We start from the raw sequence: 23,437 nt of genomic DNA, 5'->3' as shown, positions 1-23,437 counted from the left end.
CGCTCTGTTTGAAGGGGCGTGTCTGCTGCGAGACTTCAGTGTAAACTCCCACTGCTGTGATTGGCTGTGAGACTTCAGTGTAAACGCCCACTGCTGTGATTGGCTTCTGTGAGACTTCAGTGTAAACGCCCACTGCTGTGATTGGCTGTGAGACTTCAGTGTAAACGCCCACTGCTGTGATTGGCTGCTGCGAGACTTCAGTGTAAACGCCCACTGCTGTGATTGGCTGTGAGACTTCAGTGTAAACGCCCACTGCTGTGATTGGCTGCTGCGAGACTTCAGTGTAAACGCCCACTGCTGTGATTGGCTGCTGCGAGACTTCAGTGTAAATGCCCTCTGCTGTGATTGGCTGTGAGACTTCAGTGTAAACGCCCACTGCTGTGATTGGCTGTGAGACTTCAGTGTAAACGCCCACTGCTGTGATTGGCTTCTGTGAGACTTCAGTGTAAACTTCCCCTGCTGTGATTGGCTGTGAGACTTCAGTGTAAACGCCCACTGCTGTGATTGGCTGCTGTGAGACTTCAGTGTAAACGCCCACTGCTGTGATTGGCTGCTGTGAGACTTCAGTGTAAACGCCCACTGCTGTGATTGGCTGCTGCGAGACTTCAGTGTAAACGCCCACTGCTGTGATTGGCTGCTGCGAGACTTCAGTGTAAACGCCCTCTGCTGTGATTGGCTGTGAGACTTCAGTGTAAACGCCCACTGCTGTGATTGGCTGTGAGACTTCAGTGTAAACGCCCACTGCTGTGATTGGCTGTGAGACTTCAGTGTAAACGCCCACTGCTGTAATTGGCTGACATGCTTGCATATGAAATATCTAGCATTACATGTGGAACTCTCTCAAAAACGTTTACTATTACAGCTATTATACGTTTTTATTATTACATCTATTGAGATTAACGAATCGTGAGAAGTTTTTAAAGTATTTAGATCTATTCCCATCACATAAAAGTTTGCAGTGATGAGCATTGAGCAGATGACAGCCTGTTGATCGCGTGAATGAAGATCTTATCATTGCAACACAGTTTCTGCACTCACTAATGATTTCACCAATGCAAACATGAGGTAAGTACAGTAAGAGCTTCGTTGTGCAGCGTAACAGCGTCATTGATTTCATAACGAGTTTTGGCAAGTGTCCAGATAAACTCGCGCTGTGTGATCAACAGCTTGGGCGATTGGAAAGGTATTGTTCTTTGATCGCTTTCTGTATATTAATCACAGTTTAAATAAGATTATTTTCATCCTACTAAGAGAAACGATCGTGAAGTTGATCGTTTAGTCGCTGGCTTGATTTACTGATGCATAAACAGTATTGAACGGCTTTGAGAGAAAGATTATCTGTCTGAACTTGAACAATTACACATCAGACATTCCCATAACCCACTGGTTCTTCAGAGGCTCGGATGTAGGAACTAAAAAAATACTTTTGTGTTCATTTGTACATCCAAACACTGAGCAACTGCCATGCTTCGCTTGTTTAGCAAGCCATGATGTCTCTCGAGGACAAACCAATACCGCGCTCGACCAGCTCATTTTCTCATGGGTGGGCCAGCAGAAAAAGGGGAGGCAACCTTTCCCCTTATGACAACATAAGGGGAATATTCCAGATTCGCCCGTCTGAGCTTTCATTTTCTCAAAAATACCCAGGGCTTGGGTTACACCTATCATAATTTTTAGCCACTGGGGGACCATAGGCAGGCTAGGGGAACTCATATTACTGTTAAAAAAAAACTCATAAAGTGAAATTTTTATGCCATGGGACCTTTAAAAGCTTGATTTTCATCACAGGGGGACTTTAAACTGAGAATATTTCTGTCCTATACGACCCTACTGTAGTCATGAGGCACAGCGAGAGGAATGTGGAGACTGCGAGGAAATGCAGGATTTATCAGAGGATGCATCGTTTCCTCCCCTTTCCTTCCTCGTATCAAGAGATTTGTGGATGTTTTTGCCAACTAGGACTGGGCAATATTTTGAAGTCACGATCATGGATTATGTGCTGATGATTATTTGTGATTGACAATTTAATTGTGTAACAGTGTAAGCCTATTAGCCTAATACATATATTTTTAATGTGTAGATGTATAATTAAATAGGCCCATTTGATTTTCTTTAATGCTGTGAAAATTAATATTTTAAAAAGAAAAATATTTCTCCTTTTTTCAGCTTTAATTCTGGTCCACTTTGCATTCACTCTGCTCCTGAATATAATGCAGTCTGATTAAACCTACAAGGCTTCATTTCATTTGAAGACATTTGACTGTCTCCACAAATGTACTGGCTCGTCATCTCCTCATCCTGTGACTACATGCTGTTATGCTCGGCATTACGCAAATGTTAAAGTAAAACCAGGGCCGCTATGAATGTTAATTCTTGATATGTGATATAAGCTTTTGCATGAGTTTGCTGTGAACTGGACAGAAGCGTCTATTCTTCACACACTCTGACTGAGGTCTCTATTCACCTTCACAATTTTGTAGAAATGGCGTAATGATGTACGATGCAAAGAACGAGCTGTTGTTTATTGTTGAATGAAGTATCATAAATGACTGTCGTATGATTTTAAAGTTTTCCTTCCACTCGTCGTCTGTGAAGTCCACCCACCAATCCTGGTTTCATCCACAGACGCCTTAGTTTGTGCGTTTTTTACTGCCTATTAAGTATAAGCAGCACGTTACAAAAGTTCATGTGCAATATAGTAGAATGGTTAGTACGCACAAATAGCAGGAAACTATATTTGTGCAGTGAGCGCATGTCAAAAATAAATTCCAATTCCAATAAATTCCAATTTAAAGCTTGTGACATAAACGCGCACATCAACCCGATCACTTTATTTAGCGTGTATGTAAAACTTTCTTTATTTCTTTATGTAAAAACTACATTCGGATTCATCAACAAACAAAAAAACAAGTGTCCATGTAAATGTAGCTAATTGTCAAGATATGTTTTTTTTCCAGCTGTTTAGTCTCTGAATAATTTTAGCAATGAGTTATTCTCGTAATGTGAAGGTTGGTTTGTTTGCTCATGAATGTTTCTCTGTAGTTGAGCGCTGACTGCAGCGTGTGTGTTGGTCTTCAGGGTCTAATCTACGAGACGGGAAGTAGTTACGCTGAGCAGAAGCCCTGCCCAGCACAGCGCTTTCCTGTGGCGTTGATCAAATCTAGCTGTGATTTAGTGTTTTAGACTTGCTTGCTTACACTGAAGCCCTCTGGGAAGAGGAGCAGCTTCATGTCTGCTTTCAAGGCTGGCTTTAGAAGCTTGATAATGAAGTTATTTCAGCATAATGTATGACAATATACATTATTTATGAGCTTTTAGTATTCTACAAATAATATTTGTCTAAACTGCTCCCTGTGAATATCTTAATTATTTGTGCTTCTTGAATATGCAACCGAAATAAGATCTCTGGCAGTCATTTTAATAATCATTTACAGTGTTGTTCATGTGAATGTATGTGAATTTGAATTTGTGTATGTGAATTATTTCTATTGAATGTTGAGGTAATAATATAGACAATTTTCTTGATGTTACAGGGATCCAGACTGCGACTAAAACGGTTGCATTTGCGATCAAAACTATTAATTTGCGAGTGATATAAAATATATATATATAATATAATATAAAATATAAATATAGAATTGAATTGGCAACAATATAAATGTAATGATTAGGGCTGTCACTTTATGTTCGAAAATCTATTGCACAATCGATCGGACCAACCAACACAAGTTTCGAAAATGAAAATAGGGAATCGATTTTAACGGCCTTCTCTCGGAGCGCGTCCAGCTCGTCACGATACGCCCGCAGCGAACGCGCGTCACACAGCAACTGCAGGCTCTGACACACACACATAACAGCAAATTATACTTCTGCATAATGCGTCTCTTTTTACTACAAAACTGAGAATTCTGCCGGTATTCAGAGTCTCATGCATACAGATACAGATTCGGGCTACAATTTCCTACGTAGGCGAAATTTCTAATGGTAAACACAGCCATGTTGAATCCTGCAGTGATGTTTTTCATTGATGTTATGGCAGTCCACTCAGCTTATTGTTTTTCGAGAATGTTGCACTCCTGTTTGTCATTGTGCACGAAACTTCACGCCAATAAATCATCAGGAATATTTGCTGACTTGTGCGCGTCTCAAGCGCCCTCTTTACGTTCGTCCTAATGCCTGTTAGTTGTCCATGGATTTGCCCATATTTGGCGTTTAAAATGGAAACGTCTTTAGAAAATTGATTTTACAATTGATTCAATGAACACTTGCGTCTCAAAAATCTAACAGGATTTTTTCACATAAGTGACAGCCCTATTAATGATTAAAATTGCGTGCCTTTTTACCTGCATGTTCTGTGATGATGAGTAGCCCATCACATCTTCTGTTGTGTTGCAGCGGCAAAAAACCTCACTGAGTTTGAGCGCCAAAATACGGATGGGGACAGTGAGGATCCGCTTTCAGAAACGCATGTCAAAGCCCTCATCTGGGATGCACGATACATCGGCCACCATATCGGTATCGGCCAATATATGTATATTTTTTAATGTTATCGTTATCGGCCTGATAAAAAAAAATGGGCCGATATAATAAAGCCGATAAATAATGGATTATTTCTTACAGCTGAGACACATGTGCACTGTTCAACATGATGCTTTTAAATTGCTTGAAATATGTTTGGAATCACTTCAAAAAAGGAAAATACAATACAGTGCAACATGTGTCTGTCATATCAGCTACAGACAATGATCATGAGAACATTATAATTGTGTGCGTGGGTCATGGCTTTTAATGATGAGACTTTTGTTTTTGGAATCAGGCTCTCAAAAATTATCTAAAAACTTGGACTTTGATTTATCGGCCAATATATCGGTTATCGCCTTTCAAATATAAAGAATTATCGGTTACCGGTATCGGTCAAAATGTTCATATCGTTACATCCTTTATCCTCATCTCTGTGTAGCAACAACACTGACGGCTGTGCCAGAGAGAGAGAGAAAGGGACGGAGACGTGTCAATGAATGAACATGCAAGAACTGTAAATGTGTTCAGGACAGATAAACATGTCGGGTGTGAGGACGCGAACCAATCATCAACAATTCTAGCTTTTAATTGATACTGATATGGATTCTTATTCTCAATATCTTTTAATCTTTGCTGTTTTCTGTTACTGCCTGAACTTCACATTATTTGTCGCGTGGCCATCCATAATCACAGTAAGATTTGCACTTAACTGTCTCCTTTAATGTGTTTGCTAATTTTAGTAAACAATTAACAAAGTTTCAGCTTTCAAATTTTATCATGAAATACAAGCAGTGAATGTAGTTTTGGCGTTCTTTAATGACAGATCGCTTATGAGAGCTTATATGAAACAGTTTGAGAACAATCATGTCACATCAAATTTACCTCAGAAAAGCCATTTAATTGTTTATTTAACTGTAATGTTCACAAATGTAGTTTACTGTCATTAATGAAAGAAGGAAGCTGTGTGCACGACACTATGCGATCGAACTTCCTGACTGGAAGTGCATTTGTGATTCGCAGTGTTTTCTTCCTCCTGGACCGTCGTCTGTGTGTTCATGGGTCGCCACACACACCCCTCTCTCTGCAGCACTGGAGGTCTCCCGCACCCTTTAATGCGTCCTATCACTTCTGCTACAGCATTACGTCATCTGCTGGCAGGCTGTATTTTTAGCCAACAAATGCGATTGGCCGACAGCTAATTAAATTACAGCCCTCTCTTCAGGCTGTTTGATGGATGGTCAATGAGGGGCCGTTCTCCCAGCACTCCCATCTGATGGCAGGACTGGGAGACCAGTCTCACTGGGGATCCTCTGGAAAAATCGTGTGTGTGTTTGAATGTATGAGCGTGTTTATTCCATAGCTTGCACATGACAACGTAATGACTCATGTGGATGTCGGTCAAAGATGAAATCATACTAGTCCCAAAATTGGACTGGCATCATTTCATTGAAATTCATCAGGGATGTTTGGCACAGGCTTGGCCGGAGACTGTAGGGGTCGAGCCCACACACACACACACACACACACACACACACACACACAGTGAAGTGTTGTACAGAATCACCAGCTGTCTGCTCCACCCTTAAAGGGAGAGTCCATCTGCATCTGGCTTTATTCCCGTTTCCGTCACAGGAAGGAAAGACTACGGATGTTATTTAATATATAGATTTTACTAGTGTCAGCGCAATAATCCTTTTGTTTACACTTAGTAAATTAAAACGTAATAATGTAATTAATTTAACGCTCATTTTGACCCCGAGAGGATTTTAGTTTTCCCGAAAATGCTGTTAAAAGAAATAGTTCACTTAAAAATTTCGCCCTCAAGTTGTTTCAGACCTGTATGAATCTCTTTCTTCCGCTTGAACACAAAGGAAGATATTTTGAAGAATGACGGAAACCAGACTTCCATGGTAGAAAAAAAAATACTATAGAAGTCAATGTGGTCCATCAAACATCAAATCTTCTTTTGTGTTCAGCAGAATAAAGAAACTCATTCACGGTACTCATACGAGTAAACGATGGCAGAATTTTCATTTTTAAGTGAACTACTCCTTTAATGTTATTGCATTGGACTAAAACGTATAGATTTTGCTCACACAGGGTGTAACAGCTTCCCAAAAAAAGTGATTATTTTTGTTCTTTCCTCTTTTTCCTCTCTCTCTCTCGACCTTGTCATTAGGGTTGGGCAATATGGCCAAAAAAATCTTGGACAGGACTTTCTCTCTCTCTTTCTTTGATAAGTCCATCTTGTGAGGAAGTGAAATGTTATTTTAATCTGTAACACCTGTGTTTTCTGCACCACTGTTAATCTCCTCACACTGGACAATCAACATACAGAGCAACCACACATCTTCCTGGACAATATCCCCAAAATTACAAAGCAGAATAGCAGCGTATAGGATAGTGCTTCTCTTTTGATTATTTCTATTAATTGGCAATGTTGGTTAAAAGCTTTTGGCTCTATATAACTAGAGCTGCACGATTCAGAATAAATTGAGAATTACGTTTTTTTTTCTTTTTCAAATAGAGATTCTGAACAGACAACTAAACCAAATAACATGTAATTTACTAGCCTAGATGTTCAGACGAAACGTTAATTGCTGCAGTCTATTAAATAGTATTTAATTAAATTGAACGAATTCTTATAAAAAAAAAAATCGTTTGAATTAATGATTCAGTGACTCAATTAGAATTACTGGATGAATCAGCGTTTTTGAACGAATCTCCTGAATGATTCAATGACAAATACATTTTAAGTCATTTGGTGTAATTGATGCAATCGTTATTTGAAGCGCCACGTTACTTTCAAAAGGTGATTTTTTTTCTCGCCATAGACATCAGTGTTTATATACAAACTATTAACTTTTATCCAAGTGCTTCTGATATAATTTGAATATTTGTAACAGAAATAATGATTCAGTGGTTGAACAAGTCCTCTCTCTGGGTCAGAGCGCAGATCTGCATGTTGTGCTGTGATTTTGTCAACACACACATGCGCATCATTGTCATTTATGAATGAGATCGCGTGGGTGTTTGAATCGAGATCGCGATCTTTTAGCGATTAATCGTGCCGCTCTATATTAAACTTCTTCAGAGCGATTGTAGATTGTAGAGTTGAGCTTGTTCTGTTGTCTGTATTGTGTGTGTGTGTTGTTATGGAGCTGGACGCCGCAGTTGGCTAGTGAACGAGATGTGGTCATTGAAACGGGGCCGGTGTGAAGAGTGTGTTTGTAGGGTGTGGAGGAGAAAAACTGAGTCAGTGCGGTTCTGTCTGGAGGAAAATGGTCACAGCTGTGACAGAAGTGGACATGAGATTCGAGAGATGTGCTGAGAAATGGATAGTTCATTGTTTTGTCCTAATAAAATAAGAAAATTCGGTAACGCTTTATTTTACAGTGTCTTTGTTACAGATGTTCCTGTAGTAATAACTATAAATTATGCATAATGCAACTAACTCTAAGCCAACCCATTTTCCTAACCCTATAGTAAGTACTTGTAGTTCATTAACATCACTCAGTCCTTAAATGTATAATTAAACTGTAACACGGACACCTTAAAATAAAGTGAACCGAAATTTCTATACATTTAAAAAAAAAAACTTTATCACAGTGTCTTTAGTTTGTTCTTTTTTTAGAAATAAACATATTGGCTCGTAATACTTTCAAAAAAATTGAAAAAACCTAACAAATAATAACCTGAACTCATGTTTTATACTTATTTGGGCAAAAAAAAATTGTTTTTGTGAATTTTCGTGTTTGAACCAAAAAATTAAAATCATACAGAAAGCAAAAGAAAACACAATCTTCTAAACTGCTAACTTTGATAGTCACACAAACACAGGGAGAAACTGGATAGTGGGCCGGCTTCTTTTGTCTGCTCGCATGCATACCTGTCTGCTGACCTCACTGATGGAGAGACTCCACCGGCCCACCCGACACTCACTCCCGGCCCGGGACCATTTCACTGCGTAATTATTTATAAGATTGGAATTGAATTGAATCGAATGAATTCGGAATCGAATCGTGAAATTTGTGACAATATCTACCCAGCCCTAATTATTATCGTGTCACATTAGCATTAGTGTCTTTAGGTGCTGTCAAGATTTTTATAGATTTTTTTCAGCCATAAATATCGATAATAAAATATTTGAAACTCTTTCAATACTCATTATCCACAGTATCGATATGCCAGTACCAGCTGCACTTTCCCGCTCTCTCTCCAACAGCAAGTTGACACACCACAGCGTGTGTGTTTTATTTAAAGTCAATCATTTTATCCCTTAAAACTCATCTTTGATCAACAAAATAACATAGGCTATTTAGAAGTTTTTTTTAACTCGCTCACTCGCTCAACTTACTGAGGTTAATGCTGCACAATGGTGTCGCCATAATGGTAATAAATATGGTTAGCCTTTTGTTTGACTACATTATCAAACAGCTAATAATGTTTTGCTAATGTTACACAAACCATGTTCCCGTTGGCCATCTCAGAGTCAGCTGCCTTCTAACAATCATCAGAAACGCTTTGAACAACTCAGAACGTCATATAGTTCATCATAACATCGTAATATACATCATACACCCGCTATATTGCTAAATCTACCTGATTTTTCAGATCAAAAGAAAAATATACCAAGATATCTCTCGAGACACCCCTGCTAGTTCGCTGTTAATGATATGCTAATGCCTGCCGGCACGTTGATCTGATTGGTTACAAGGTAGTTTGTGACGTCAGAGACAGACATCTTTGTTTCAAAGAGAAAATACTTAATAATGGTGTCGACTTATGAATTTACACATGGTTTGTCTTAAAGCATATTTATTAAACACCACATAGACACATAAACAACATTAAAAGCTTGATTTTCACCACAGGGGGACTTTAAAGTCCATTGCACTGCGTGTTTCAGAGCGAAGCGCTGCGCTGTGAACATTTATACACGAGCAGCTTTATCTGTGTTTCAGTGTTTCTCACTTCACAGAAATGCAGTGAACTCCATGTCTGCTGTGAGCATAATGTGTGCTCGTTATGCATGTTCACATTTGCATAATTTCCAATACTTCTGTGGACAGATGATTACAGCATATTGTACTCAGTTGAATGAGAAGTGCCTGTTAAACCTATTATCATCATATTCAAGCTTCCCTTCCAGCTGCACTAATGCATACTTAACTGCAGAGTGCAGACTACACACCACTTCTGCATAGGTGAACATAATCTGTGATTATTGCGTTATTTAACCTAAATGTTCACATGCTCTGTGTATAGTACGGGTGTGATGGTTCAAATGACTCACAGTTCGGTTTTTATCACAGTTTTAGGGTTTCGGTGCGGTTCGGCTATGTTCAGCCAACTACTGTCAAACACAAATATAAAGAAAATAAGAACAAATAATCAAACTACAAGCAACAGCACAAATAAATACAATAGAGCAAAGATACAAATGAAGTAAACAATGCTTTTCAGGTTTTTCTAACAGTTTGAAATACAATTGAAATAATCAAATGTAAAGCAACATTGCATATAATCTCCACTGTATAAATTATCTAAATAAAGATTAAACGTTATTAAAATTACAAAAGCTATTCAATCAAGAGCAGTGAGTGATTTCCTTGTCTTTTGTTTGATTAACATTAAAAACACGAGAGCAGGATTATTAGGCTGCTGTCTCTTTAAAACACAATGCACGGACACACTGATACTGATGCACATGCTGTTTCATTCACTTGAGACGTGAACGACTGTGTCTGCTAGGATACTCACCAAGACATCATTTTTGTGTTCGTCTGTTTTAGGGCTGGGTATCGATCCAGATGTGTCTATTCATAAGATCTCAATTCGATTCTCGATTTAATTAACTGATTTCAATGATTACATATTGACTGGCTCCACCACAAAGAAAGCAATACATGAAGAATATAGTTATTGTTTTTATTGTTTTTGACCCATGTATACTTGTATTGTAATAAATACGGTTATGACACCCACAATTTTAGATACCAGTGACATTTTTAAATTCTCGATTCCAAATTCAACATTCCAGCTAAAACTACTAATATAAATTTCAAAGATTATTAAAATAAAATAGAATAAAGATACAAATGAAATAATCAGTGCTTTTCAGGTTTTTCAGGTAGGTCTAACCTTTTAAATATTTAAATATAATAATATATTTTAAATATTCAGTTCTCAGGTACAGAAATTGAATAAAGAAATCAAATGTAAAATAACACTGCATATAATCTTTACTGTACAAATTAAATAAAGGTTAATCCTTATTAAATTTACAAAAACGTTATTTAGTGAAGAGCAGCGAGTGAGTTCTTTGTCTTTTGTTGTAAGATTAACATTAAGAACAGCAGGAATATTAGTACGTTCATCCTCTACTGTTTACATAAGCCATTACTGGCTATGTTTACTTGGATACTCTCAAAGGTGGACATATTGAGATAAATGTGTGTGAATTTGTCTAAGCGCGGGGATATATGAAAGAGAATTAATAAGGTGCTTCGGGTGTGTGTGCGCACATCAATCTTCTCACAGCGCCAGCAAGTTCTGTGCGTTATGGCGGCGTAAATGACTGGTCATATTGGCACTCGTATTGAACAAAGATTGGGGGAAGCCAGAATGCGTATCCATCGACTGAAACATACATTAGCCTAACTCTGTCCGTCTGTCTTGATTATTTTCAACAAACCATATTATAGATGCTTATGCGTCGTCAGATTTGAGATGAACGTGGGTGGAGACCGGTGCGGTTCGATTTTATTACCGAGTGTATAGTATAACATCCTATTGTATTTTGTTAATGTGTTTAGTGTGTATATCCTATACTATCATGCTGAAGGATTGCACCACCTGCACACTTAATTCATGGTGTTGTGACAATAAAGTGATTTGATTTGTAGTTTTCCACCAAAACAAAAGCATAAGGGTTTAACTCTTGCAAGAGACAGCAGAGTTTCAGAACTTTATGCAGAACAGTTTCAAACTTTATGCCCTTTTTTTCTTGAAATATTTTTCAAGGTATTGTATGGAAGTTAGAAATGCCAGTTCTATGGCAACACTAGTGGTTTTATAAAACTAAAATATAAGTGCAGAGCCCTGATTGGCCTGTGTAATGTGTCACCTGATAAGTGTGAATTGGATTCTTCTTCTCCACAAATGCCCGCAGCTCAAGTTGTTTGTGTGCATCTGTGAGAGGAAAAGCTGGTTTAGAGTATCAGACTCAGATTACAATGTGAATCTGGAACAAAGAGAAAGGGCTGACCCTGATCTCCTTACTCACACACACAAACACTTCCCAGCGCTTCACCTCAAACTGCTCCTGTTTTCGGCCCGTGTGCTCGAGGCTCCCGGCGAACGCTTTTATCCAGGCCAGAACGCAAGCCTCCACTCTGGCAAGTGCAGTCTCACACGAACACATCTGACACTGAACCACGTTTCTCTTTAGTTGACCTCTCGTTCAACTCTATTGCATTGCTGGATGTGAAAGCAAATTAGAGGCCAGTTTTATCTTGGCTGCTTTTCATCCCGAGTGTTTATCAAAAGCTGCGTTTCCATTACAGATTTGCATGAAACTTTTGCAATTTTTTTTCTTCTAAATGTCGACAAAAAACTATTGCGAAATGACGGCGTTTCCATTAACCGATGTTATGCGACTAAAATGTCATTTTTTCCTCTCGCGATCAGTCATTCCAAAAATCATGTCGACGGACGTTGGTAGGCTTATGTAAATCTCAGCCACTGCACTGGCCATTATTATTAATCAAAGGAGACGTATGTGTGTCATCCAAGCATTAATGATAAGGAAAGACCCTTATACTTGGAGCTTCTGGTGTTTCTGGGTGTTTCTCCCTCATTTCTGCTTCGAGGTCTTGATTGTGGCATTTCTTTGAGGTTTAGAATTCAGTATTCCTGTAATTATTTTGTCTTTTATGAATTTAATAAAGAGCTCTGTCTCGTATTCTGTCCAAACACATCGCGTCATCTACGTCAGCTGACCTGTAAATGCGCAAAAACTGTTTCCATTGCAGTTTTGCGAAATATTTCTTTTTCGAATTGCCTGAAAAACCTCCTCTTGCGAGCGCAAAAAGTTTTTTGCGAAATTGACGTGTTTCCATTGAGTGTATTTTCAATTCGCAATTTCAATTTGTGCAGTTTGAAGGGTAATGGAAACGCGGCTAATGTAATTCCTAAGTCATATTTCTCTCTCTCTATCTAGATGTGAAGAAGGACTGGTCAGATCACGCACTGTGGTGGGAAAAGAAGAAGACCTGGCTGTTAAAGACCCACTGGACGCTTGATAAATATGGCATTCAGGCCGACGCCAGGCTTCTCTTCACTCCACAACACAAGCTTCTGCGACTTCAGCTTCCCAACATGAAGCACATGAGGGTGAAAGTCAACTTCTCTGACCGTGTCTTCAAGGCCGTGTCCGACATCTGCAAAACCTTCAGTGAGTGCCTTCCCTAAAATAAACTCCATTAGCCTAACTCAATAGTCCCACTGGTCGTGGAGAACAATACGTCATGATAATTGTGTTATTTTGATATACATTAGAGCACATTCAGCCTTTAATGCTGAGAATAGATGGAGGGTTTGGATGGAGAGATGCTGTTAAATAAGAAATATAGTGACAGCTTGAAGGCCCCATGAAATGGATTGAAAACACAATTGTTTTCATGTGTTGATGTATTTTTTCTATCTGTCCAAGGGCTTGTGTTTTTAAATAACCAGCTGTCTTTATTTTTCGCAACCCAGCACAATCATTGCTTGGAATTATATGTTAGCATACTGCAAACACTGAAAACTGCCCGCTATTTTTTTATTTCAAAAATTTTATCCCCTAAAACTCATCTTTGATCACCAAAATGAGACATTTAAAAGTTTTTTCCCTTGGAAAAAAATATTTCTTCATGCCTTAAAATATCTTGAATGTAACTCGAGACCCTTGCCTCATTTAGTATACGCGGTTCTATGAATATGCAAATGAGCCCCGCCTCCACTCACTCAGCTCAGAGATCCACTGGTTGACGATCACACGTTGATCTGATTGGTTACAAGGTAGTTTGTGACATCAGAAACACCAGCGATTTCAAACACTCCTTTTTAAGGAGAAAATACTCAGCAATGGTGTCGACTTATGATTTACACATGGTTTGTCTTAAAGGGGTCATGACATGGTTTTTTCTTTTCTTTTATTGTGTTCCCTTAGGTGCAATTATAGTATTACTATAGTTTTTATGGACAAAAAACGTTTAAAATTTATTGATTTATGACCTTTTCCCACCCTGTTTCTCATGCTCTGATTCAAACAGTCTGTTTTGGGGGTGTTTCCCCTTTAAGAGTTCAGTGTTAACACCCACTGTTATGATTGGATAACGTCAGTGCCTATGCATCAATTATTAACGCCCCCTTTTCAAAACGTGCGGATTTGGCGGAGCTGTGTTTACCGTTACCATAGTAACGGGTGATGCGTGCGAGATGATGGCGATTGCATTGATGTTTGAGTCGGAATCAGAGGAAATGAACCATCAACACAACTAAGAATGCTTCTGCCCGTCCACATAGAAAGTGTGAAACTATTTTGTCAGTTTAACAGCCTACATCTTTTAATAGCCTACGGGGCATGAACATGACAGTTATAAAACAATTAGTAGGCTAAAAAACACGGTGATTATTCATAATGAATTAAACTGCAATCAACGTTTTAAAAAAGTTTTAAGTTTTAAATAGCCTACATTACTTACAGTTTGTGTCGTCGTTGTGTAGCCCAGAATAGTCCACACGGCCTTATCTTGAAGTGCGTGACAGATGCGATGATGAAATGAGGCCTAGTTATCTTGCGCTTGAAGCGTAGTTGTCTACGCAGGAGGCGGTCATATGCAAACGACTGCTACGTCACTTCGTACCGTGACGTCACTTCATACCATGGATCCAGAACGAGCTGTATTTAGAGCTTGATTAAATAAATGATTCGTTTATAATGGGGAGGACGTCTTAAGCTATGAAACTTGCAGGACGTTTTAATGGTACAAAGACCTCTTATATGACAAAAGATCAAGGCAAATTTGGTTTCTCATGTCATGACCCCTTTAAAGCATATTAAAAACACTACATAGACATAAACAACATTAAAAGCTGGATTTTCACCACAGGAAGACTTTAAATATATAGGCTATTAAGGCCGTTTTCATACCTGGGTTGTCTAGAGCATTTGTTTCAGAACCTAGCATGTGTTCTCCCTTGGTTTAGTTAGTTTAGGCATTTATGAAAATGGCGATCACACTCGGATCCGCTCCAGAAATACGTCAGGGATGAGCTAACTGAAAGAGCTGGTCTCGGCCCGCTTGAAGACGAACGCTGGAGCCGTTCCCTTGTGGGGCGAAAGGAATCTGACCCAACGGACAGATGTATGATTGGTAATTATCTCATGCATTGTGTGAAAAGCAGCAGTGTTTGTTTTGCTAATGCCTCTCAAAATGAATCGCGGGTTAACCTGGAGCAAAAACTAGCTGTAATGCATATTTCAGAACTGTCCAAAATGCATTAAAATACAGATGAAGCCTTGATGTTTGCTCAGAATTATAAAGTAATACAGCAAAACTACAAAGAAAGCCACAATAACACATTTTGATCCATTTAGGTCAGTCGCCTTGTGAAAGCAAACTGAAACAAGAAGAAATTGTGACATTGTAACAATTTTAAAGGGGTGGTTGATTATGATTTGACTTTTCTAGCTTTAGTTAGTGTGTAATGTTGCTGTTTGAGTTTTTTTTTCTTCAACATTGTATTTATTGATTTTTGAAACATTTACATTAAAACAACACAGGAAAATATATAAATAAAAATACATAATTACAGTAAAAATTATAATAAAATAATAGAAAATAAATAAAATAAACGACAACATCTATACTATACAAGCGTCAAGACAATGGTACATTAATCATAACATGGTGAATGTTATATCTGGTTACACAGAATAAACTATTTGGGTCAGCTTCCTTCAAAAATTCTATAAAGGGGTTCCACACTTTGAAAAATTTTCCAGGTTTTCCCTTAACAATATATGTGAGTTTCTCCAGAGCCAAACAAGCAGACAATTCCTGTAACCATTGTTTAATATTAGGGATTTCTGTGTTTTTCCAATGACGAGCCACTACAAGTTTTGCTTGTAATAAACAGAAAGTCAACATTTTCTTACTAGAGTTAGTTAAAGAGCAAGTTACAGGGAAAATATTAAATATACAAAGTTTAGGACATTTGGGGATATTCTGTTTCACCACCAGAGACAAAAAGTCCAAAACCTTTTCCCAAAAAAGTTGAACTTGAGGGCACTTCCATAAGCAATGATATAAAGTTCCAACATCTAGGTTGCATTTTATACATTGATTGGGAATGTTGGGATTAAATTTATGGAGCAATTCTGGATTTATGTATACTCTCATTATCCACTTGTACTGCAGAAGTTTAAATCTGGTATTAATTGTCTGGGTTTGGGCCTTTAAGCAGATACTCTGCCATTCATCTTCAGTTATATTCTCACTTATATCTTGACACCAAGCCAAACGTTTTTTCTCCGAATTTTCTTTACAGTTAGTGCAGATCAGTTTATAAAACAAGGAAACTTGCCTAGCACCATTAAGGTGATTTAGAGTAATTTTTTCCAAAGGGGACAGCTCTGGTAAGAGAAGAGAATGCTGTGTTTTATTGATAAAATTCCTAATTTGAAGATATTTAAAAAAATGGGTTTTAGGCAAATCAAACTTTTGTCTTAATTCCTGAAAATTGAGCATAGTTTCATTGCTAAATAAATCTGCCACCTTGTTCAAGCCTTTTGATGCCCAGATTTTAAAGCCACCATCATGTGTCCCTGGTGTAAACATAGTGTTTCCCCAAATAGGGGTAAATTGTGATAATTGTGGAATCTGTCCAATATGTTTCAAAATGTCATACCATACCACAATAGTATTTTTAACAAAGGGGTTGGAAGTGGCTTTTTTCAGTTTGGGCAGGGGTGCTGAATACAGATACAGATTCAACGGCAATTTTTGAGTTGTGCTCGCCTCAATCTGTACCCAAGGGATAGAATTATCATTTGTAAACCAAAACATTGCTGCTCTTAGCTGAGCTGCCCAGTAGTACCACTTAAGATTAGGCAACTGCAACCCTCCCCTCTCATATGGTAAATACAAAAGAGAGAGCCTCAGTCTGGGACGTCGATTTGCCCAAATAAAATTGGTGAAAAGCTTCTTCATATTACAGAAAAAATTATGTGGTGGAGGCAGAGGAATTGATTGAAATAAATATAAACATTTTGGGAGAACATTCATTTTTAATATATTAATACGTCCAATCTGAGAAATTGGTAGGGATGACCATTTATTAATTGATTCAGTGATAAATTTAGTTATATTATTATAATTACTGGTAGCCAAATTTTTTATGTCTGCGGTGATATTAATACCAAGATATTTAAAATCTTCATGAGCGTTTTTAAAGGGGGTCTGGAAGGGAGGTGTGAGACGTTCCGTTTCTTTTAGAAAAAGGATCATAGATTTTGACTCATTCACTTTATATCCTGAAAAAGATCCAAATGATTTAATTAGGCACAATAAAGAAGGCACAGATGTACTTAAATTGGATAGAAATAATATAATGTCATCAGCATATAAAGCTATTTTATTTTCAAGACCGCCAATTGTAATCCCTGCTATATCTCCACTTCTTCGCACTGCAATAGCCAAAGGCTCAATAGCCAATGTAAAAAGAAGCGGCGAAAGGGGGCATCCCTGACTTGTGCCTCGAGAGAGTGGAAAAGATTTAGAGATTATATTATTAGTCAATATCTCTGCTGTGGGTTTTGAATATAAAATTTTTATCCATTTTATAAAATACGGACCGATACCGAAATGAGAGAGTGTATCAAAAAGATAGTCCCACTCCACCCTATCAAAAGCCTTCTCGGCATCTAAAGAAAGTAAAGCTGTATCCGAGACTCCTTTTGATGAGTGTATGACATTTAACACACGACGTATATTATGAAAAGCTTGTCTACCTCTTATAAAACCATTTTGATCAGAATCAATCAGTAAAGGTAAATACTTATCAAGTCTACTGGCTAAAACTTTAGCAATTATCTTTGTGTCTGAATTTAAAAGACTAATGGGCCTGTAAGAGCCACATTTCGTGGGATCTTTCCCTGGCTTAGGAATTAAAGTTATGAGGGCTGAACGCAAGGAGAGGGGAAGTTCACCAATATTGAATGATTCATTTATCATATCCATCATTGGGGTCATCAATTTATCGCGAAAGATCTTATAGATGTCTATAGGTCAGGGGTGGGCAAACTTTTTGGCTCAAGGGCCACACTGGGTTTTAAAATTTGACAGAGGGCCGGCCCAGTAGCAGATTATGAAACACGATCTCATGAAAGTGCGTATATATACCACGAATTAAATTTCTCGTACCATTTATACGCCAAAAATATATATTTTTTGCGTGCATATGCTGCGCACTGTAAACCCATTAGTTAGGATTAGGGTGCGGAGTGCAATTTTTAAAAAATATTTGAAATAATTTGAAAGATATTTTGAAAAATGTCAGTAACCAAACAGTTGATGGACCCCATTTACTTCCATAGTAGGAAAAAAAAATACTATGGAAGTCAATGGGGTCCATCAACTGTTTGGTTACCGACATTTTTCAAAATATATTCTTTTGTGTTCAGCAGAAAAAAGAAATTCATACAGGTTTGAAACAACTTGAGGGTGAGTAAATGATGACCGTATTTTAATTTTTGGGCGAACTATCCCTTTAAGTGCGTATCATATGCACGCGAAAACTGCGTTTCATAAGAACTACAAATACAATTCGTGGTATTCGAACTTTCATGAGATCGGGCTGAGCAAACACATTTACGTTGTGGCAACGTCTGCGCGAAATTCAACAACTGAGAGACGACATTCTGACAATACATTTTTTTTATGCTAGATATCCCCCATTTAGCATATGTTATGTTTTGAGGTTAATTTTTAATTAGTCAGATGTTTGATAATTATAGCCTATACTTTTTAAATATGTTTTATCCTTATTATTATTTAATGGGCCTAACCGTAAATTAGAAACAAAAAACCTAAGTGTACACTTAGAAGAGTAAAAATGACAGAAGGTTACGTTAATTCAACTTTATTAAAACTGCATGGCAATCAATTTGCACTTCCAAAAGTCATACATTTGTGAAAAAAAAAAAACGAAATAAACGATTATACAAATTTATTTTAAGTATAATAAAATAAAACATAAAAAGCAAAGGCAGATCAGAACATTTAATGAACAAAACCGGGTTGTACATGGCAGACAGGGGAGCGTAACGTTAGTCGAAAGCCGGGCGATAAAGGAGGATACATCCACAAATCCAGAGTAGCAAAACTAAATAGCAGACAAATCAAAGGAAAAACTAAACACGTGTGCAAGCGGTTACCGAACATTTTTTTCTCTGTGAGTTTTTAAAAAAAATAAATAAACATTAACGTGCACCAAGTCTATGCGCTGTCTGTTTGGTTTCCATGGTGACGCGTCTAGCTTGTTACGTGACACACCGCAGCCACAACAGCGCTGAATGAATGATGATCTGCTTTTATGTCATTTTTCCTTTTTTACATTTGCTAGCTATGGCATGAAATATCTGATATTCCGATTGTCAAATATATGCAACGCATAACGCAAAGTATTGCAAGAAAAAGGCAAAATGAATGCGATCTTTAGACAATTTTTTAAATACTCGACGGGCCGGATTAAACAGCCTAACGGGCCGTATGTGGCCCGCGGGCCGTAGTTTGCCCACCCCTGCTATAGGTAGACCATCAGGACCTGGTGCTTTCCCACCATTCATACAATTAATGGCTGCTTTCAGATCTGCTACTTCAATTGGTTGATCCAATATTTTGGAGTCTTCCTCAGACAGAGACTGTATCTGAATCTCATTCATAAATTTTTTATAATGGTGGGTATTCTCCGGAGGAGTCGATTTATAAAGATCTTCATAATAATTTCTAAAAGCATTATTAATTTCAGTAGGAATCGTGGTGTTCTGTCCATCTATAGTTACTATCTTGTTAATCCTCCCTTAATTTTGTTGAGCCTTAATTCGCCATGCCAATAACCTTCCAGCCTTTTCTCCTTGGTCATAATATGTTTGTTTCAGCCTAGTTATATTAGCCGCAGCTTTATTAGTAGAGATGTCATTAAATTCTGCTTTAAGTAGCAAAAGTTTATGTCTCAGTTCAGGAGTATCTTGTTTGAAAATGTCTTCTTCTAAGTCCTTGGCTGTTTGAGCATAAACAACATCTGCAAAGTTACGACGCTCAAAGCTCAAAGCAAAGGGAGATGTTTACTTTTAAAGAAATTGCTTTTTAAGCACTACAACAAACGGCTGGTAGAGACTACACCACATGCCTCCCGGGTTAGTGACATCACCAAACCTAAAATGTACATAAACGCACCCGGGAACGTGATTTATAGATTATCATGACAGAATATGCTAATCAATGACTAGAAGATAACTCCAAGCTGCATAAATTCATCAACTAACCACTCAGAAATGTTGTCTACATGTTTTCACTTCTTGAGTCTCTCCATCATTGACTCCGTTGGCGTCATCTGACTCCAGTTTGAACATAAAAGACTAAAAGTTTTGACATTTTCAGCACATGTCTGTGTGAGGTAAAAGGACACAAGTTGTTATAGCTCCGCCCCCTGTGCCGGGAGCAGCAGCTCATTTGCATTTAAAGGGACAGACACAAAACAGTGCGTTTTTGCTCACCCTCAAAAAGTGACAATTTTAACAAAAATATCTGTGGGGTGTTTTGAGCTAAAACTTCACACACACACTCTGGGGACATCAGAGACTTATTTTACATCTTGTGAAAAGGGGCATTATACCACCCCTTTAATCCCTGTTTCGGGGAAAAAAGCAAATGATCTAAAAGTCTGAAAACTCCCCCCCAAAAAAAACAATTTACTCTAATTTACAATATTGTATAATGCATGATGGGGGTACACATTTCAAGCAGAAGTATGCTATGTTGTTGGGAGCAGGGTTACTGATATAAAGCCAGTATCAATGACATTAATCGATTTAAAGACAGTAAAAAAAAAAAAAAAAAAAAAAATATTCATATACATAATATTTATCAAGTCATTTGAAATTAATTTGAGAATTTTAACTTGATTTGATTGATAAATCTGCAAATACAGATTTATACTTAGTTGCAAAATGTCAGTGATTCTGCTCTATAATCCTATCTTGAGTAGTTTCACAAATATAACTTATTACATAATACAACATTGGTATTCTGTTGGCAAGTAGTGTGGTGATAATATCACTTATGATGTTTGGAAGCCGTGTTATAGTATTTACTACTGTGCATCACACTTCTAGCGTTGGAAATACCGTGGCACTGCAGTTATTTTGAGGCGATCGTGCCATAGCACTGCTATCTGATAAACTAACCACATTTCTTGGTCTTTATTATTTACTTAAACACTCTGAGCTGCCATGATTGGTCTTTAGCATAACTAAGAGCCAGCATGTCCTTGAACTGCTCCAAATCTTGTTTTTATAAATGATTCTTATCAATGTAACTGGCAGTGTAACTTTTGTTGTGTCCATTTATGGGAAACAAGGCCTTATGAGCTTTCAGTATCTGCAGAAGAACTCTTTTGACCAGGAAAGAAGTCTGACCTCTCTCTCTCTCTCTCTCTCTCTCTCTCTCTCTCTCTCTCTCGCTCTCTCTCGCTCTCTCTCGCTCTCTCTCGCTCTCTCTCTCTCGCTCTCTCTCGCTCTCTCTCGCTCTCTCTCGCTCTCTCTCGCTCTCTCTCGCTCTCTCTCTCTCTCTCTCTCTCTCTCTCTCTCTCTCTCTCTCTCTCTCTCTCGCTCTCTCTCGCTCTCTCTCGCTCTCTCTCTCTCTCTCTCTCTCACACACAAAATAGCATGAAATTTTGGTGTTTACTTTGTTTATTATTACTTGAATACTACATTGCTAGAAACAAATGTGTTAGGGGCTAAAAATGGGAGAAAATACAAAAAAAACAACAACAAACAATTAATATAGAATAGGGATGGGAATTATAAGGAATTTAATGATTACGATTGTTATTAACGGTTCCATTGATTACTTAAATTCTTGCAAAAGTTGTGTTTAAACGGACTTTTAATGGATTTTTGTTTATTTTTACTTCTACAGATTTAATAAATGCAATCTAATATTTGGCCCTTTATTGATTTTCGGTAAATGCGTTTGTCAAACTGAAAAATAACCAGTTAATTATTTTTTTTTATTTTTATTTTTTGCTGGAACTGGGGCAAAATGTTGCTGAAATGCAATTAAATGGCCGGTTATAATCTAATGTACTGTACTCTCAATAATGGCCTCTTTATTTCTGAGTCCCCATTGCATTTTGTTATGTAATCTCTCTCTCTCTCTCTCTCTCTCTCTCTCTCTCTCTCTCTCTCTCTCTCTCTCTCTCTCTCTCTCTCTCTCTCTCTCTCTCTCTCTCTCTCTCTCTCTCTCTCTCTCTCTCTCTCTCTCTCTCTCTCTCTCTCTCTCTCTCTCTCTCTCTCTCTTCATGCCTTGAATGTAACTCTACACTGTCGCCTCATTTAGTATACGCGGTTCTATGAATATGCAAATGAGCCCCGCCTCCACTCACTCCCTCAGCTCAGAGATCCACTGGTTGATGATCACACGTTGATCTGATTGGCTACAAGGTAGTTTGTGACGTCAGAAACACCAGCGATTTCAAAGCGTGTTTTTGAGACTGTCTTTGATTCACTGCAGTTTTAAGGAGAACATACTCAGCAATGGTGTCGACTTATGAGTTTACACATGGTTTGTCTTAAAGCACATTAAAAACACCACATAGACATATAAACAACATTTAAAAGCTGGATTTTCACCACAGGGGGACTGTAAGTGTGATGATATAGTAACACATTGCACTGAAGTACCCTGCTTTTAAATGAAAATGTATTTAACGTAAAAGTTCTTCTTTGGCAAAATGGCACATCCTAATAGCTTAAACACAGGCTTCAAACTTACAGTAGAGTGTCACTGTTTCCGTCTCTGCAACGTCCCGAACTCAAACACAAGAACTTAAACACATTCAAAGGCTTCATTAGTTTGTCATATACAGCCGTTACATATCACACACCCGACACTTTATTCGGCCTGGTGGACTATTTAATTAAAACGCTGCCACAAGGCTTGCTTTCCTTTATTGGGTTTCCCTGACGAGAGAGATATATATTGTTGTTGAAAATGAAATTAAAAAAGAGTGACGCATGATCATTGCGTTTTACAGTGAAATGAGAGTTCAGTGTCTATATTGAAATCAACACATTAATGATTTATCTTTCATCCGCCCGCGACCTGTCAAATGCCACAAAACCGTCGCGAGTCGCACGGGTATATGTGTGGCAATAGCCAACAATACATTGCATGGGTCAAAATGATCGATTTTTCTTTTATGCCAAAAATCATTAGGATATTCAGTAAATATCATGTTCCATGAAGATATTTAGTAAATTTCCTACCGTAAATATATAAAACATTTATTTTTGTGAGTGAATGCTGCACAATCGCCAACATAAATGCACAACTTTAAAGAAGATTTTCTCAATGTTTAGATTTTTTTGCACCCTCAGATTTTCAATAGTTGTATCTCGGCCAAATATTTACCCATGTGACTGGTTTTGTGGTCCAGGGTCACATTTTTTATTACTCACCCGAGCTGTGGATTATCCGCAGTGTCCGCGGATATAAAATAGGATGCAAATTGGGATGCACCTATAGTAGGGCTGGGAATCGAATGTTTGAGGTCAGGAATCAGATACTTGTTATAAAGTAAT

At 37.9% G+C, this 23,437-nt stretch overlaps 1 protein-coding gene across 4 annotated transcripts in view; it reads left to right on the top strand.

Moving 5' to 3' along the window:
- fermt2 (FERM domain containing kindlin 2) overlaps positions 1-23,437 on the top strand; it is a 69,889-nt gene that overhangs the window by 10,599 nt on the left and 35,853 nt on the right. For all 4 annotated transcript variants that reach the window (XM_081394350.1, XM_081394351.1, XM_081394349.1 and 1 more), the window contains exon 3: positions 12,746-12,979. In XM_081394350.1, coding sequence (XP_081250476.1) covers positions 12,746-12,979 — 234 coding nt within the window. The remainder of the gene's footprint in view (positions 1-12,745; positions 12,980-23,437) is intronic.

Source organism: Scardinius erythrophthalmus, assembly GCF_964197995.2.
Source record: "Scardinius erythrophthalmus genome assembly, chromosome: 19".
Classification (NCBI taxonomy): domain Eukaryota; kingdom Metazoa; phylum Chordata; class Actinopteri; order Cypriniformes; family Leuciscidae; genus Scardinius; species Scardinius erythrophthalmus.
The sequence above is the reverse complement of the archived record's forward strand: the minus strand, read 5'-3'. Positions and strand labels throughout refer to the sequence as shown.